This window comes from Enoplosus armatus, chromosome 4 (assembly GCF_043641665.1).
Source record: "Enoplosus armatus isolate fEnoArm2 chromosome 4, fEnoArm2.hap1, whole genome shotgun sequence".
NCBI lineage: Eukaryota > Metazoa > Chordata > Actinopteri > Centrarchiformes > Enoplosidae > Enoplosus > Enoplosus armatus.
The window spans coordinates 1,376,333-1,390,664 of NC_092183.1; the positions used below are offsets into that span (position 1 = coordinate 1,376,333).

General features: G+C 45.2%; 1 protein-coding gene across 1 annotated transcript; it reads left to right on the top strand.

Moving 5' to 3' along the window:
• The first annotated feature begins 1,673 nt into the window (after window positions 1-1,673).
• On the top strand, window positions 1,674-13,423 carry sncaip (synuclein, alpha interacting protein). Its single transcript, XM_070904749.1, has 12 exons — window positions 1,674-1,755; window positions 5,154-5,241; window positions 5,968-6,040; window positions 6,230-6,783; window positions 7,512-7,680; window positions 7,769-8,049; window positions 8,177-8,356; window positions 9,536-9,649; window positions 9,931-10,056; window positions 10,760-10,929; window positions 11,036-11,125; window positions 11,999-13,423. Exons 2-12 carry the CDS (start codon window positions 5,185-5,187, stop codon window positions 13,017-13,019), a joined length of 2,835 nt encoding a protein of 944 aa, XP_070760850.1. The 5' UTR covers window positions 1,674-1,755; window positions 5,154-5,184; the 3' UTR covers window positions 13,020-13,423.
• The last annotated feature ends 909 nt before the right edge of the window (window positions 13,424-14,332 follow it).

Consider the following 14,332-nt stretch of genomic DNA (forward strand, 5'->3'; position numbering starts at 1 on the left):
CAGAATTCCTGCAGACTGATGTTGTTTAAAATCCGGTGTGCGTGTCCATCTGTTCTCCTGGCTACATGTGCACCTGTATTTACCTGCGAGGCCGTTCACGACGGGAATAAAATCTCAGGTTCTCTGTTGAAGCGGTTTTGTTTTGTTCTCTGTTTTTATCCAAGTGGTGCAAACCTTCTTTTCTCAAAGCTCTCATTGCAGTAAAGCAGTTCTCAGTGCAGAATATTTCACTGATGATCTTGAATGGTCTTTGGGGTGGAGCAGGGACAGTCTTAAAATCTTAACAATCCTGTTGAAACAGTGACAGTCTCAGAGTGTGCCACTAGGTGACGCTGTTGAGATTAAAATGAGCTGATGAACGTGAAACCACACTGGACCAAAGCAGAGCTGCAGAGGCTGTTATTATGGAAACACAGAGGACATTTATAGACTCGTCTGTGGTGAAAATCCTGTGTTTTCCTCTGACAGACTAAAGTTATGTAACTGACTGTATGATGTTAAATGTCTCATTCTGGAGGACGAATCAAACTGAATCTATGAGACTATGTTTAGATAATAATACAGTCAAATAAATAAAATATCATTCACATTGTATGATATAATAATAATAGTAATAGTAAAATTACTCTAATTATTGATATTAGTGATTATGCTGATGAAGCAACTAGCTCTTTAATCTTTGTTAATCACACAAGTTTTATTTTAACGTATTAAAACATTTTCAGAGATAAGGATAGACACTTTTCATCAGTGGTGGTTTATATTTATATAGTTTTCATTGTTCTTGCCAGATGTTAAAACCCTCTAAAACATAATAGTGGTTCAACATCATGTTAGAATGAGGAACAAATCCTCCTGGAGACAGAAGTTGTAGTTTTTATTCTAAGGATAACGGAGCCACTTCCTCAAAGATCGTCTATTGAAACAAAGACTCAGCAGGAAGAAAAAGAGGAAGATGTTCCGGTCTGAGACACAGTGAGCCGCTGCAGCTCCGCCTCCCACAGAGACACTCACGGTTCAACAGGATGCTGCGGCCCATGTCATCATAATGGGCTCATTTCAGTTTCACACTATGAACATATGAACTGAAACCCAGAAATACTCATGTTCAGGCAGAATTATGAAGTAAAAATGTCGCTCATTTAAATAAAAACATGTGACCTGGTGTCTCATTATTTGTAATTTCCCACATCACCTAATTCATATTTCATAGCCTTTCTTTCTTTTTTGGAGCCTCTGTACATATGACTCTATCTCAAAGGTTTGACATTAAATCTCATCTTATTTTCATCATCGTTAACTTTTTATCCGTTTTTTTTTTCTTTTCCTGGCAGAAATGTGCTGTCATGTGATCATATGACATTTTAAATTATATGATTTGTTTTACAGATATATTGTAGTCACTCGTTTAGCATCCTTGAGATGCACTTTTGTGCCCTTTGTCATTTAATAATGTACCTTAACACACACACACACACACACAGTCACACACGTGAAGCTTATTAGCGCTGAACGTTAAAAGTAAAAGTGTAGTTCCAACGAACATGGTGCTCAGAGACGTGTTCAGAGTGAGGCCTCGCCTCGTTTCGTCCTCTCTGTGCTGCCCATATGTCAAAGTCTTTGTGCTTTTCAAGACAGCGAGGCGACAGAAGGAAAAAAACAGCTGGATCCAAGGATCGGTCCAGCTAGCGGCTCGGCTAGCTGTATCAGCCCCTGAAGCCAGCTCTTTCTCCTCGGCCGCCTGACTTCCATAAGGTACCGTATCACAAAACTGTCCGTTAACCCGAAAAACAGCTCTTTAATCCCGGGCCGGGCTCGTTTTTACCTGAGCTTTCTGTTTTGACCTAATTTTCCAACTGCCTGGCTAACGTTAGTCAGCTAGCTTCCACGTTAGCTTCCCTGGACGCTGATTAGCAGGCTAGCTTACCGTTAGCTAATTAGCCTCCTGCTGTTTCATTAGCAGGTATGAGCGGATTAAACCGGCAGGAGAGGACAAACCCGCTAAACTCTCTCCACATTCACTGTTTTTATTTGGAGGACTGAAAGAACACATCTGTATTAGCTCCTAACTCTTATCCAGCAGCCAGTATGTAAAGTATTCTCATTAATTATAGACAAATAAGACAGAATCTCAAACATGTTGGTCTCAAGTGTTATTTCATTGTCCTCTCATCAGCCTGCGGGTCTTTTCCTGTCAGTCCTTCCTCACAAACTGTCTCTGTCCTTCAGCAGATGTGAAGCAAAACGACACCCATGATGTTATGAAGCATCCTGAATCTGTATGAACTCAAATAAAGGCTCAGGTGTTAAAGTCTGATTGTAAATGGAGCCTCACTGTTATAAAGCCCTCTGAACTTGTGTGTGAAGGTTTTACAAATAAAATGACACCTAGGACTCAATAACCGTCTTATCAACCTGAAGGTCTGGAGTCCTTATTGCCTCTTTTATTTAGAAATGTGGATTCAAATGACGACAGCTGACGGTGCAATAAGTGAGTGGACCCACAGCACTGTGTGACCGACACTAATGAGGTTTAAACTGGCCTCCGTCCAGTCTGCAGGTCTTAATGCCTGTAATCAGGTCTCCCTGCAGTCTGGATCACTGATGGTGACTGTGACGTGACGGAGGAGGCGGTGGAGGCAGTGTTTTTGTCTGCTTATTCTGTCTGATTCCAGTATTTGTCATTGTTTTTGCGATGCGTGAGTCCAGTGGTTGTTTGTCTATAACTGTGTGCAGACTGGATGTCTGAAAACGCTGACTCGGGTCGTTCCTGAAGTAGGATTTACTTTCGCTCACTTGGAATTAAACTCGCGTCGTGGGCAGTGAGTTTGCCTGCGAGTGCGTTCATGTGCTGACTTCATGGATTAGTTTTTACTGCAAAACACGATCATACTCCTGTGTCATGACTTCCTGGTTTGCTTTATGTCCTCCGAGCCTTTAACTCTGAAGTCCAGCTCGTTTGGACAAAAGCATTCAAATTGTTTTTGTTTTAAAAGACAGATATCACAAAAACCTGGACAAATGATGGAGAGACACCTCCAGAGGCAAGTGAAGATGAACTGACCCTTTAAAGGAACAGACATTTTGGAAGAGACCAGTTGTGTTTTACAGCAGAATCAGACGAGAAGTAATGTCAGTGTCGTTTCTGTGCGTCCAGAACGTGTCTGATTTACTGACAGCTGGGTGTAGTTGATAGTAAAAGTTAGGACAGAGCTCAAACCTGGCAACCCCACTATGATTTGTATTTGTACTGTTCATTAAATGTAAATCATGTAATTCTTTTCTTTTGTGAGAGCAGTTCACCTCTGAGGGACATGACAAGAAAGTAATCGAACCTCTTTATGTCTCGTGTCTCAGATTGTCCTCGCGTCTCGTCGGCTCTTTATATAAACAGAGAAAGCAGACGTCCTCCCTTCTTTTTTTAAATTCAGTCTTATTTTTGATGTCGGGTTTCAGGCCTAAACTGTTGTTATCAAGGATGTTAGGCTCGACTGTTTCTCAAAGCTGCAATCAGAGGTTTTATTTTGACCAGTTTAGTCGTGCGGTCGCTCCCACACAGTCTGAAAACAGCTCGCCTCTTACATGAAAGCTCCACAGTTTGCTGCTTTCTGAACATCGTGTGACCACGAATGGAAGTGTGTTTATTTCAAAACATAAAGAAACCTCCCAGAATGTATTTATGTATTTAACAAACACCTTAAAATACAAGCTGAAGAATCGCCATCAACGCCTCGGACCAAAACCAAACAATTGCAGCAGTGTGGCTGGTATTATGATCACTTCCTGTCGCTGTTTAAACTCCATGATCCTTCATTTGTTACTGGGGGGGGGGGGGGGGCTCTTACTGCTTTGGTTTCTTGTAGAAGCCTTTACAGACACAGAAAAGACCAGTTTACTGTGGAGAGTACTGGAGGATCAGAAGGAAATAGCTTGTTGTACAGTCGTGCTTGTAGCTGTAGTTTTAAGGCGAGGCTGTTTTCTTTATGTGCGCGCGCACACACACACACACGCACACACACACACACACGCACACACACACGCACGCACACACACACACACACACACACACACACACACACAGTAACCAGCTTTTGAATGTGGACATTTATGGCAGATCTCAGGTCAATGTTTGCTCCAGAGAACAGAACTATAGTAAACGAAAGCACCCTGAACACATCTGGATCTTATTGTAGGTACACCACCTGATGAGGTCTGACTGGACTGGAGTCAGCACTGGTTTCAGTGAGCAGGTTCTTGTGATCCTCTTAGGGCTGCCACTCATGATGATTGTTTTTCAGAAAATAGTGAAAACAATCGAGAACAGTTTCCGTCTTCACGTGTCTCCAGAACCCAAAACCTACTGGCGTTCTCCAGTCCTCTTACTGGAGAAGATGTTTTCCATCACAGACTGCAGCTCAGCCGCCTCAGTTACCAGCGCTCTGTGTTACTGACATATTAGTTTCAGGCTGCGTGCTGCGTCTTAAGTTATTGTGCGCCCTGCGAGTCACGCTGCTCTCTGATCAGTCCTGATTATCCTGCTGTTTGTTGCCTTTGATCACAACAGCTCAGGCCGTTTGTGCATTTTTCTGTTTGGGCTTTAAAGCGTTTTAAACGTCCAGTCTTACTGAGCAGAAAAGGATTTCATTTTCTTCAAACGACACGTTTTACATTCAGCCTTTGTTCGTTGGTGAGAGTGAAATAGAAGTCCGATTTGTTATTTCCACAGTTTCCTCTTTATTCACCGAGCAGCAGTTTGTCGTCTCAGTGAGAAAAAGATTAACAAAAACACAGAAAACACTTTCACACACGGTTTCAACTGGACTGTTCTCAGTTTCCTGCAGCGACTTCCTGTGTTTTATTCCTGCTGATCGTATCTCTGCGACATTAAGACCAAACGTGTTTTTCTGTAACATACAGTATTTATGGGTACGATGCTGCTACAGAGAAGGTGTTATGGCTTTGGAGATGAAATTGTTTGTTGACTGATTGGTCAGAAACTTTATATAACTGAACAGAAGGTAGAATAGAAGTGCTCCCCGACTGACACGACAGTTATTATTATGTCACAATAATAAATTGTTTGCACGACTTTCTAAAGTGGCTTGAATGTTTGTGACGGTGTTGGAGTGTCACATGTGTGTTACTGCCTGCAGCTGGTGGTGAGGCTGATGATGTGGTGTGAAGATGGAGGCTCCTGAATACCTGGACCTGGATGAGATCGACTTCTCCGATGATTCAGTGGTCAGTATGATATAAACAAGCTAACAGCTGCCTACTGCTGCACAGCTGCTAACTACACCCCCCCTAATGATGGGCACTGATACCTGAGGTTACATCTACTTAACTGTGGCTCCTAATGCTGGCAGTAAACTCCAAAAACAAGTGTTTTTACAGGTCCAATAGGGCATCTTTGACTTGTCCTGGTGGACAGTGGTTTACAATATACAAAAGCATTGGAAGTGGCCTTTAAACACTCGATAGAGTCCATTAAAGATGTCTCCGTCTGCCACAAGCTTGGTCCTACGGATCGGTTTGGGAGTATCCTCAATTTACAGTCTCCAGGAGGCCTAACTCTGCACCGGCAGTTACAGAGATCAATCCACATAGAGCGCATCCTCCCTGATGCCACAATGTCGATGCTACTAACACACATATACATTCAGTGGAACATCGAAGGCAGTCTGATGTTACAGTCCTGCATGAAGGTTATAATGTTCTTCTATTTTATTTAATAGATAGACTGAATATTATAAAACATGACACTGAATCACTTCTGAAACAGTTGGAACATGAAGTTAACATCATAACCTTCATGAAGGATTTAGAGAGAGTGCATTAGAGCGTGTTTCATTACACATCTGTAACCAACAGCTGTCTGTCTGTTCTTAAAGCAACACAACTGCTATTAACTAATATCTAAATATAACTGCTGTGTATAAGTTTCTCTCTGTCTTTCTCGTGCTGCAGTATTCTGTCACGTCTCTGAAGAGCATCCCAGAGTTGTCCCGGAGGAGTGACGGCCCGGCCGAGGACAGACCAGGTGACTGTTATAAGAGTGGATCTGAGCTCGAGCTTTTACCCTCTTTTTAACAAAGACTGTGTAGCAGAACACATAACCTGAACCCTCTGCTGGTTTTAAAAGTAATACCAGACCCCGATGTCCTCCATCTCTGTGAAACTAAACTACTTTGTTTGAACTCACCTGATCTCTTTTCACCCCCTCCTGCAGCTCCAGCCATCAACTGGAGTCGAGGCGTTTCCTCCCACAGCGGCGGGGGAATCAAACCCACGGGGCTCGCTGAGGTCCACAGTAAGTTCCGGCCGGTGAAGAGGGTCTCCCCTCTCAAACACCAACCAGAGACCACCGACTCTGACTCTGATGGTAAAGTCCAGGGCCAGGGGCTGGGAGAGCCGGGGGAGGGCAGTAAGGATGACCCCAGCTCTGACAAACCGACTCATGCCTCCACCTCGTCCGATGGTCCGGGGGGGAAGGCGAAGGCCCCAGGTGGCAGCGTTGGTGTTGTTGGAGGGAACAACCCCCAGGCTCTGTTCGGGGAGCTGGAGCACTACGATCTGGACATGGACGAGATCCTGGACGTGCCTTATATCAAGTCCAGTCAGCAGATGTCCACGCTGCCTCGCGTCCCCCACGACAAGCGTTCGGTGACGGGGAGCAACCTGGGCGGAGGCACCCTGGAGAGGAGCCGGGGAGGAGGGCTGAAGAGCTCCGCTTTACCCCTCAACGAGCCTCTGAGCCTGGGCAGCAGCAGCTCACAGACTCAGGTACACATCGATCCACTTCAAAACAAAGTCTTTAATACTCTTTACTTGAGAATCCACCGACGGTCTGCAGAGCCCCCCGAGGAGGATCTAGTAGGATAGAATTATGTGGAAATGATTGTGCATGGTGTGCTAAACTCAACACACAGTTTAATAAACTTAAACTAAAACTAAAAAGTTATAAACTACTTTTTATAACTTTTTATGTTGGCAGTATTTAACGTTTCCAGCTAAATGAGGCACAGACAAACTGGCGGTGAGATGCACACGTTTCACGACTACTTCTTCTGACTGGTCGTGAGGTTTTTGCAAAATAGTAGTTTACTGGTCAACTACTGGTGACTTCATTCAAATCCATTTTAAAACTTGATTTGAATGGATCGCTGTGGCACCACACCTGAACAGAAACTGAGTAAATACATAGAAGCATTGGTCTCAAACATTACTATTACACATTTTCTAAAATATATTGGAAAGTATATTTATATGCAGCCATTTTGTTTCCTGTCATAGCATATTTTGCTATTTTGCTCGTATGAAAGGTGCTCTATACATGAAGTTGAGTTGGTTAGACCTCAATGATTCACACACTGAGTTTTATTTATTAATAGGAACATAACTTTGACCTCCAATAAACGTGTTCGCAGACTCCTTTTAGGCTTCTGTTGTGTTTAACATCAATGAATATACTGAATTATTGTCACTTGATGTCATTCATGTGTGTTCTGCAGTATTGTGTTCTGTCTCCGGTGAAGTGGTCAGACCTGAGGAAGTCCAAGTCCATGGACCCGGACCTCCACCACCTCCACCGCTCCCCAGCTGGAGGAGGCTACCAGTCGGACTTGCTCTCCTCCGGACTCCTCAGCTGCTCCTCCTCCGTCTCTTCTTTCTCTGATGCAGGTAACGCCCTCTGTTCTTCTTCTCTGTGGTAACGATGTGTAAAGGTGAGACATGATGACATACGACTGCTTTGAATATCGACCTCCAGACAAGCTGCTGTCTGCGCGGGTCTACCCAGACTCCCAGAGCCAGAGGCCGGGCGTGGAGCCTCCAGGGGGCCCGGCGCTGATGTTCCCCCTGCCAGGGTGCAGCGTGGGCAGGCAGGACGCTTCCAAGCCCTGGCCTCCTGGACCAGGAGGAGGAGGTGGAGGCAGCGGTGGGCCGAGGGGGTTTGGAGGAGGTGGAGGAGCAGGAGGGGAGGTGGATGAAGAGACCAAGAAGAACCAGAACATCATCAACATCGTCAGAGAGGGACAGATCTCTTTGCTGGTGAGTGGGAGGTCCTGAACATGGAGGGGGGCATCTAACATGTACAGACCACAGCTGATGTTTTATCCACCTCGTCTTTCTCTTGCACCTCTTCTTCCTCCTCCTCCTCCTCCTCCTCCTCCTGCAGCCTCACCTGGCGGCAGATAACCTGGAGCTGATCAGAGACGAGGATGCGAACAACCTGCTGCACATCTCGGCCTGTCAGGGTCACGCCGACTGTCTGCAGCATCTCACCTCTCTGATGGGGGAGGACGGCCTCAACGAACGCAACAACCAGCAGCTCACCCCTGCTGGTCTGGGAGTCAAGGTGAGTGTGAGTGTGAGTGTGTGTCAGAAAAATACTTTTTAAAATGGACAAACACAGGATTCCATAATACTTACTACTCTACTTGGTTAATAAACATATTTTTATTATATATTATTATATATATATAGTATTTATAGAATGAATTATTCTATTCAAAGTACTTAGTGACACTGAAAAAGGATGCGTGTATACAGCTGTGACAGTTGTTCCTCACTTGAGTCTCAGTGGAGAATCTTAGCTGAAACTGGGAGACAATGACGTCACATAACTTGTGGAAAGGAAATGTCAAACAATAAAAGGCCGCTTTATTAGGTACACCTGTACGATCTCATGCAATCCAGCACCACAGCTCCGCCATGAAATACACTCAAACAACGTTTCTACAGTTCAGAAAGGTGTAATTCTACTTTTTATTGACATTATTGAGGTTGTATAGGAGAGCATTATATTGAAAGGTGTTTCCAGTATTTTTTCCATGGGGGGCAAAATATTAGAAACCCCCTTTCAGTAAAACTTGCCTAGTAAAGTGGCCGCAGTGTGTAGAAGGTTTAGAGGATTGGGAAGTTTAAATAACCCATGAGATCTTTGTTCATTTAACATTTGCATATAAAATGTGAATGGGTGTTTATTGTGCAGCAGCGTATTCATCCAGTCTGATGTAAATATATCTCCTCCCGCTCAGCTTAAAATGATTTTATCATCATCAATCATTTTGCACCTGCAGGTGGAAACATTTGTCCTTTTTGAAGGAGAAGAAAAACATCTGTAATGCAGACATTTGATTGACTGTTGGCAGCTGGTCAGTGAGGTCATAGAGTATTAAGATGGAGGTTTCTGATAGAATGATGTAAACTTCTACGTCAGCTCTGTTGGCAGCAGCAGGATGTTCAAAATGAGTCGCTGGAATGAAACCGAGGAAAGTGAAACGCTGAGCAGCTCCTGTTTTGTCTGCCCTGCCGTGGAAACCAGGCTCTTGATTGGCTGCCAGACAGGAAGTGTGTTATCTAGAGACAAGCTGGGCAGCTGAGTCCTGATTGGCTCTTATCAACAAGCCTTTTGTTTATTCACTCAGATTAATGGGATGAGAGATTTCCAACCACCTGGTCCTCACTCACATGTTAACTGTGTGTGTGTGTGTGTGTGTGTGTGTGTGTGTGTGTGTGTGTGTGTGTGTTGCAGAACGGTCATCTCGAGTGTGTGAGGTGGATGGTCAGTGAGACAGAAGCCATCGCAGAGCTGAGCTGCACCAGAGAACATCCCAGTCTGATCCACTACGCTGCCCGCTATGGACAGGTAACACACACACACACACACACACACACACACACACACGCACACATATATAGAAACACACACACTCATTCACATAAATACAAATACACACCAACGAGGTACAATATCCACAGGTCCTTGAGAAGTCTGGAGAAGTCTTAAAATGTGTTTCATCATGTTGTAGGCGATACAGCCTGAGCTTATTCAAGATTAGTCTGTAACCATGGCAACGTGTATGCACATCACATGCAGGGTGGGCAGGTAGACTTGCTTTAACTCAGAACGTCTGTCTGTGTCTCCAGGAGAAGGTCTTGTTGTGGCTGCTTCAGTTCATGCAGGAACAGGCGATCTCTCTGGACGAAGTCGACCAGAACGGAAACACTGCCGTCCACGTGGCCGCTCAGTACGGACACCTCACCTGTATACAGGTGTGTACTCACTATGTGCTGTTCTCTCTCAGCCAGTTGTGGTCGGCCTTGTGGTCTGTTGACACCCCCCCCATCGCTGACACCTTGATAGCACCGTGGTCATACAGCTAAGGAGCAGAGGACACATTAATCCTTCTTATTATCTTATAATTATGAGCAACATCTGATTTCCATCACGCGTTGTGCAGAGGGAATGATCAAGATCACATCACACGCTGGGTCAGATGTGATGAACATCTTTACATGATTAATATTATGATGTCAACAATGCAAACCATCAACGTCTGCTTCAGCTACTCTGCTCCTACTTATCATGACAAAACATCTATCATAAGACGTGTTTTACATCTGAAGCTGGTTTTCCTGCAGCTGATTGTGTTTTTTTTTATTCCTGGTCGGTGGCACACCCGGCTGAAGGAGAGGCGGATGTTATCAGTCTCGTCTGCTTCCTGTTGGCTAGCCAGGCCGACAATCAAAATAGTGATGTTAATGATCTGTTTTAGATAAAATAGCTGCTTTTTGTCAGCAGAGCCCGGTAGATCTGCACTGTGGGGCTGGGTTCTTTCTACAGAGGCAGAAGGACTAATAATAGAGCTAATGCTGTAAATAATAATGTTTCTATTACTTAGAAACAAGCATCATCATGTCAATCTTGCCAAGAGCCAGATCTCAGAGCAGTAATGGTTTAAGTCTGTGTATCCAGACTCTGGTGGAGTACGGCTCGAACGTGACGGTCCAGAACCAGCAGGGGGAGCGGCCTTCCCAGAGTGCCGAGCGGCAGGGACACACCACCTGCGCTCGGTACCTGGTCGTCGTGGAAACCTGCATGTCGTTGGCCTCGCAGGTTGTTAAACTCACCAAACAGCTGAACGAGTAAGTTACAGTATTTTTACTTTTACTGTTGAAGTTTTTCAGATTCAGTTACTTTTTTTGTAATTTCTCTGTTATTGTTATTCTTACATTGTTGTTTGTCACGCAGGCAGGCAGCGGAGAGGATGACTCTACAGAAACAGCTGCAGAGACTGATGGACCCCAACAAGGCAGAGGGGACACCTTCCAGATCACCCAGGTAACACACACACACACACACACACACACACACACACACACACACACACACACACACACACACAGTAGGTGTTTTCTTATACGACGATACGTTTCTTCTTCATTGTGACGCTACTCGACCGCAGAATAAGACAAGCTATCACCTGACAAAGAGAAGTCGAGGTCGGACATACGGCTTTTCTGTCGGTGTCAGTGCTGGAAAACGGCGCAGTGATCGCCATAGCGATAGTTGTCACTCCCCCGCAAGAGTGCACCAGTCTCAGTTTGGGGAGTGACGATGGAAACCTCCACTGAGAAGAACTTTTACTCAGAGCCTCAGATACGAGCAGCAGTAGTGAGAGCAAGTGAACGCAGCATTTACAGCAGTTTTCAGGTGAGCAGCACAAAACAGCACCTGAACCAGCACTCAGGCTTTGCTCCATAGTGGGGTTTACAGGTGGAAGACAAGCAGGCCAAGAAGTCTGGTGGGACTTCAGGTCTACTCTGTATTATTTATTACAATTACTGCATTTGTAGAAATGAATTTGATTATTTAATTAAATACAATAATAGAACTGTAAGGTTATTTCACAGTTCAACTTTGCTTAACTGGTATTACCAATATAATACAGTACTAGCTGTAGTAGTAACAGCAGGAAGAGTTGCAGTAGTGGTAGCACCAGTAGTGCTAAATGTAATCGTGGTAGTAAGTCAAGTAATACTATTCATAATAGTAGTATTAGTATGCAGTAATGGTGCTAATGGTAGTAATAGTAGCAGGTGTTTTAATGTCTTAGTCGTGGTAATGATTAAAAGCATTAACAACGTACACAGATAACAGTGTAACACTTCAGGACATAACAGGATAACTTCTGTCTCCCTCTCTGGACTCCAGCTCCCATCAGCCCTCAGTGGAGGCGTGGCCAGAGATGATGTTGACAGCAGAGGGGACTCCGGGCGACGGTCAATGGTTGGTTCGTCAGGGAGGGGTGGGTTCAGACTCGGTGCTGCGGCAGCTGCTGGGGAAGGACATGTCAGACACGCTGTGTTCCAGGGAGAGGCTGGCTCCGTCGGGTAGCCTGAGCAGAGATGGCCCCTGTGGCCCCGGGGCCTCTGGGGCCTCTGGGGCCTCTGGGGCCCGCAGGACGGGGCTGGTGGAGAGGAGAGAGCTCAAACTAGCGAGACTCAAACAGATCATGCAGCGCTCTCTGAGTGAATCGGATTCGGACGGTTATCCACCAGAGGAAGGTAAAGGTCAAGCAGCCTCGGCCTCAAACACGCTGCGACCTGATAGGCCGTCCCACCTGCCAATCACAGAGGAGGAGCCGGTGTCAAACCACCTTAACTTGATGATGAAGAAGCACCTCCCCTCCTCCTCCTCTTCCACAGCCGAGAAGAAGCTGGCGTTTTCTCTCAGTGGGTCGAAGTCGGTGGACAGCGGCGGTTACAACCCCTCCCCCACCTCCAGCGACCCCGAGGCCGCAGACGGTAAAACACCAGACGCTGCCGGCGACATCCACGACGCCGCCAACGGCCAGAAAGTTGCCACCAGCCCCAAGAGCGCCCTGAAGTCGCCCTCGTCTCGCAGGAAGACGTCTCAGAACCTCAAACTGAGGGTCACCTTCGACGAGCAGGTCCACAAGAGCTCCAATCAGGAGGCGGAGCCGACCAAAGGGCATCATGGGAAGGAGAGGACTCCAACAGGAAGCTCTGAAAGCAAGCGGCCGTTCGGGGCGTTCCGCTCCATCATGGAGACACTGAGCGGAAACGCAAACCACAACAACAACAACAGTGGTGGTCAGTCCGGCTCTGCTGTTAAACCGTCCACCTGTCAGAACTCACCTGGCAGGAAGTCGGAGAGTAAAGGCAGCCCAGGAGGAGGAGCCAAGGGCAAGAGCAAAACCAGTAACGTTTAGCCGACTGGTGCCTACTGAAGGGCAGAGAGCACATCACGAACAGACCACGACAAAGAGCAAACGGCAAGGCAGCCAACATGAGAAATCTGTAGCCATTAATTGTACCTCATAAATGTGTCAAACCTGAATAATTCAGATACTTCACTTTTTCCAGTCATATCTCCGATGTCCACTCAGAAATCCTATTAAAAAATACCTCAAATGCGAACATATATAGGCTAAAAACAGTGTTCAGGTGGATCCCACAGCTGAGTATACTTCCTGTTTACATCACCAAAAGTATCATGGGAACTGTAGTGCCAAAACTCAAAACATAGCAACGTAACTATCCTGTAAATAAAGAGTGAAAACCAAGCAAACATAGCCAAGACATTGAAGGGTTAACAAGTACAGCAGCATACAAACCCACCCGACACTTCACAGACACCTGTGGTCGTTGGAAGATAACTGAACCAGCTGTGGTTTGTTTATTTCAAAAGCTGACTTGGCTTATTTTTTGTATTTGCTTTGGATACAGTCACATCAGCTGATTCCGAGTGGACGTGGACCAGGTCTTATAAACCCACAGTGTGTGTTTGTGACTTGTCATCCTGCCAGTTTGTCCCCTTTAACACAGCAGACTTCATGTATTTGTTCAAAGTGAAATAATCCCTCGTTCACGTTACTGCCACTATTCAATTAGTCACTAAAGGTCCCTGTCAAAGTCTGCTCTTTTTACACAAAAGAATCTTTTTCTGGAGCTTTAAACACTTTCTTACGGTCTTACGATCAGCTCAGTTGTCCTTGAGTATGTCAGCTCCAGTGAAAGATAGCTGAAGAGTTTTTATATTCGCTGACTGAAGTTTCTCATGTTCTTTGCCTCGGACGTTTCACTCTCGATGCCTGTAAACAGTTTGAGGGCAGAAAGCGTCTCAGCTACTGTTGGATGACTCGGAGTCACTACAGGGTGAATGAGAGGAGCCTGTGTTTAATGATACAGAAGCATTTGTTTTTATTGACAGACTGAAGGATAGTAGTGTATTGATCAGTGTCCTGCAGAAACCTCACATCTCCATAATACAACTTCTCATACATTTTCAGTTTTGTCACATTTAGTTTGGTGTTGAATCTGATTACAGAAGCTTTCCACACTTCTTTTGTGTCAAAACTGAATCTTGAAATGGAGATTAAAGGTTTCTGGTCCTCGGCCACTGTACTGTTACTGTACTCTACACTAAAGATGAACTCATGAAGTATTAGTATTTATGTTTATGCACACGGTTATATGATTTGAAATGTTTTAAATGTGGTTATAATCATGCACGTAGTTAACG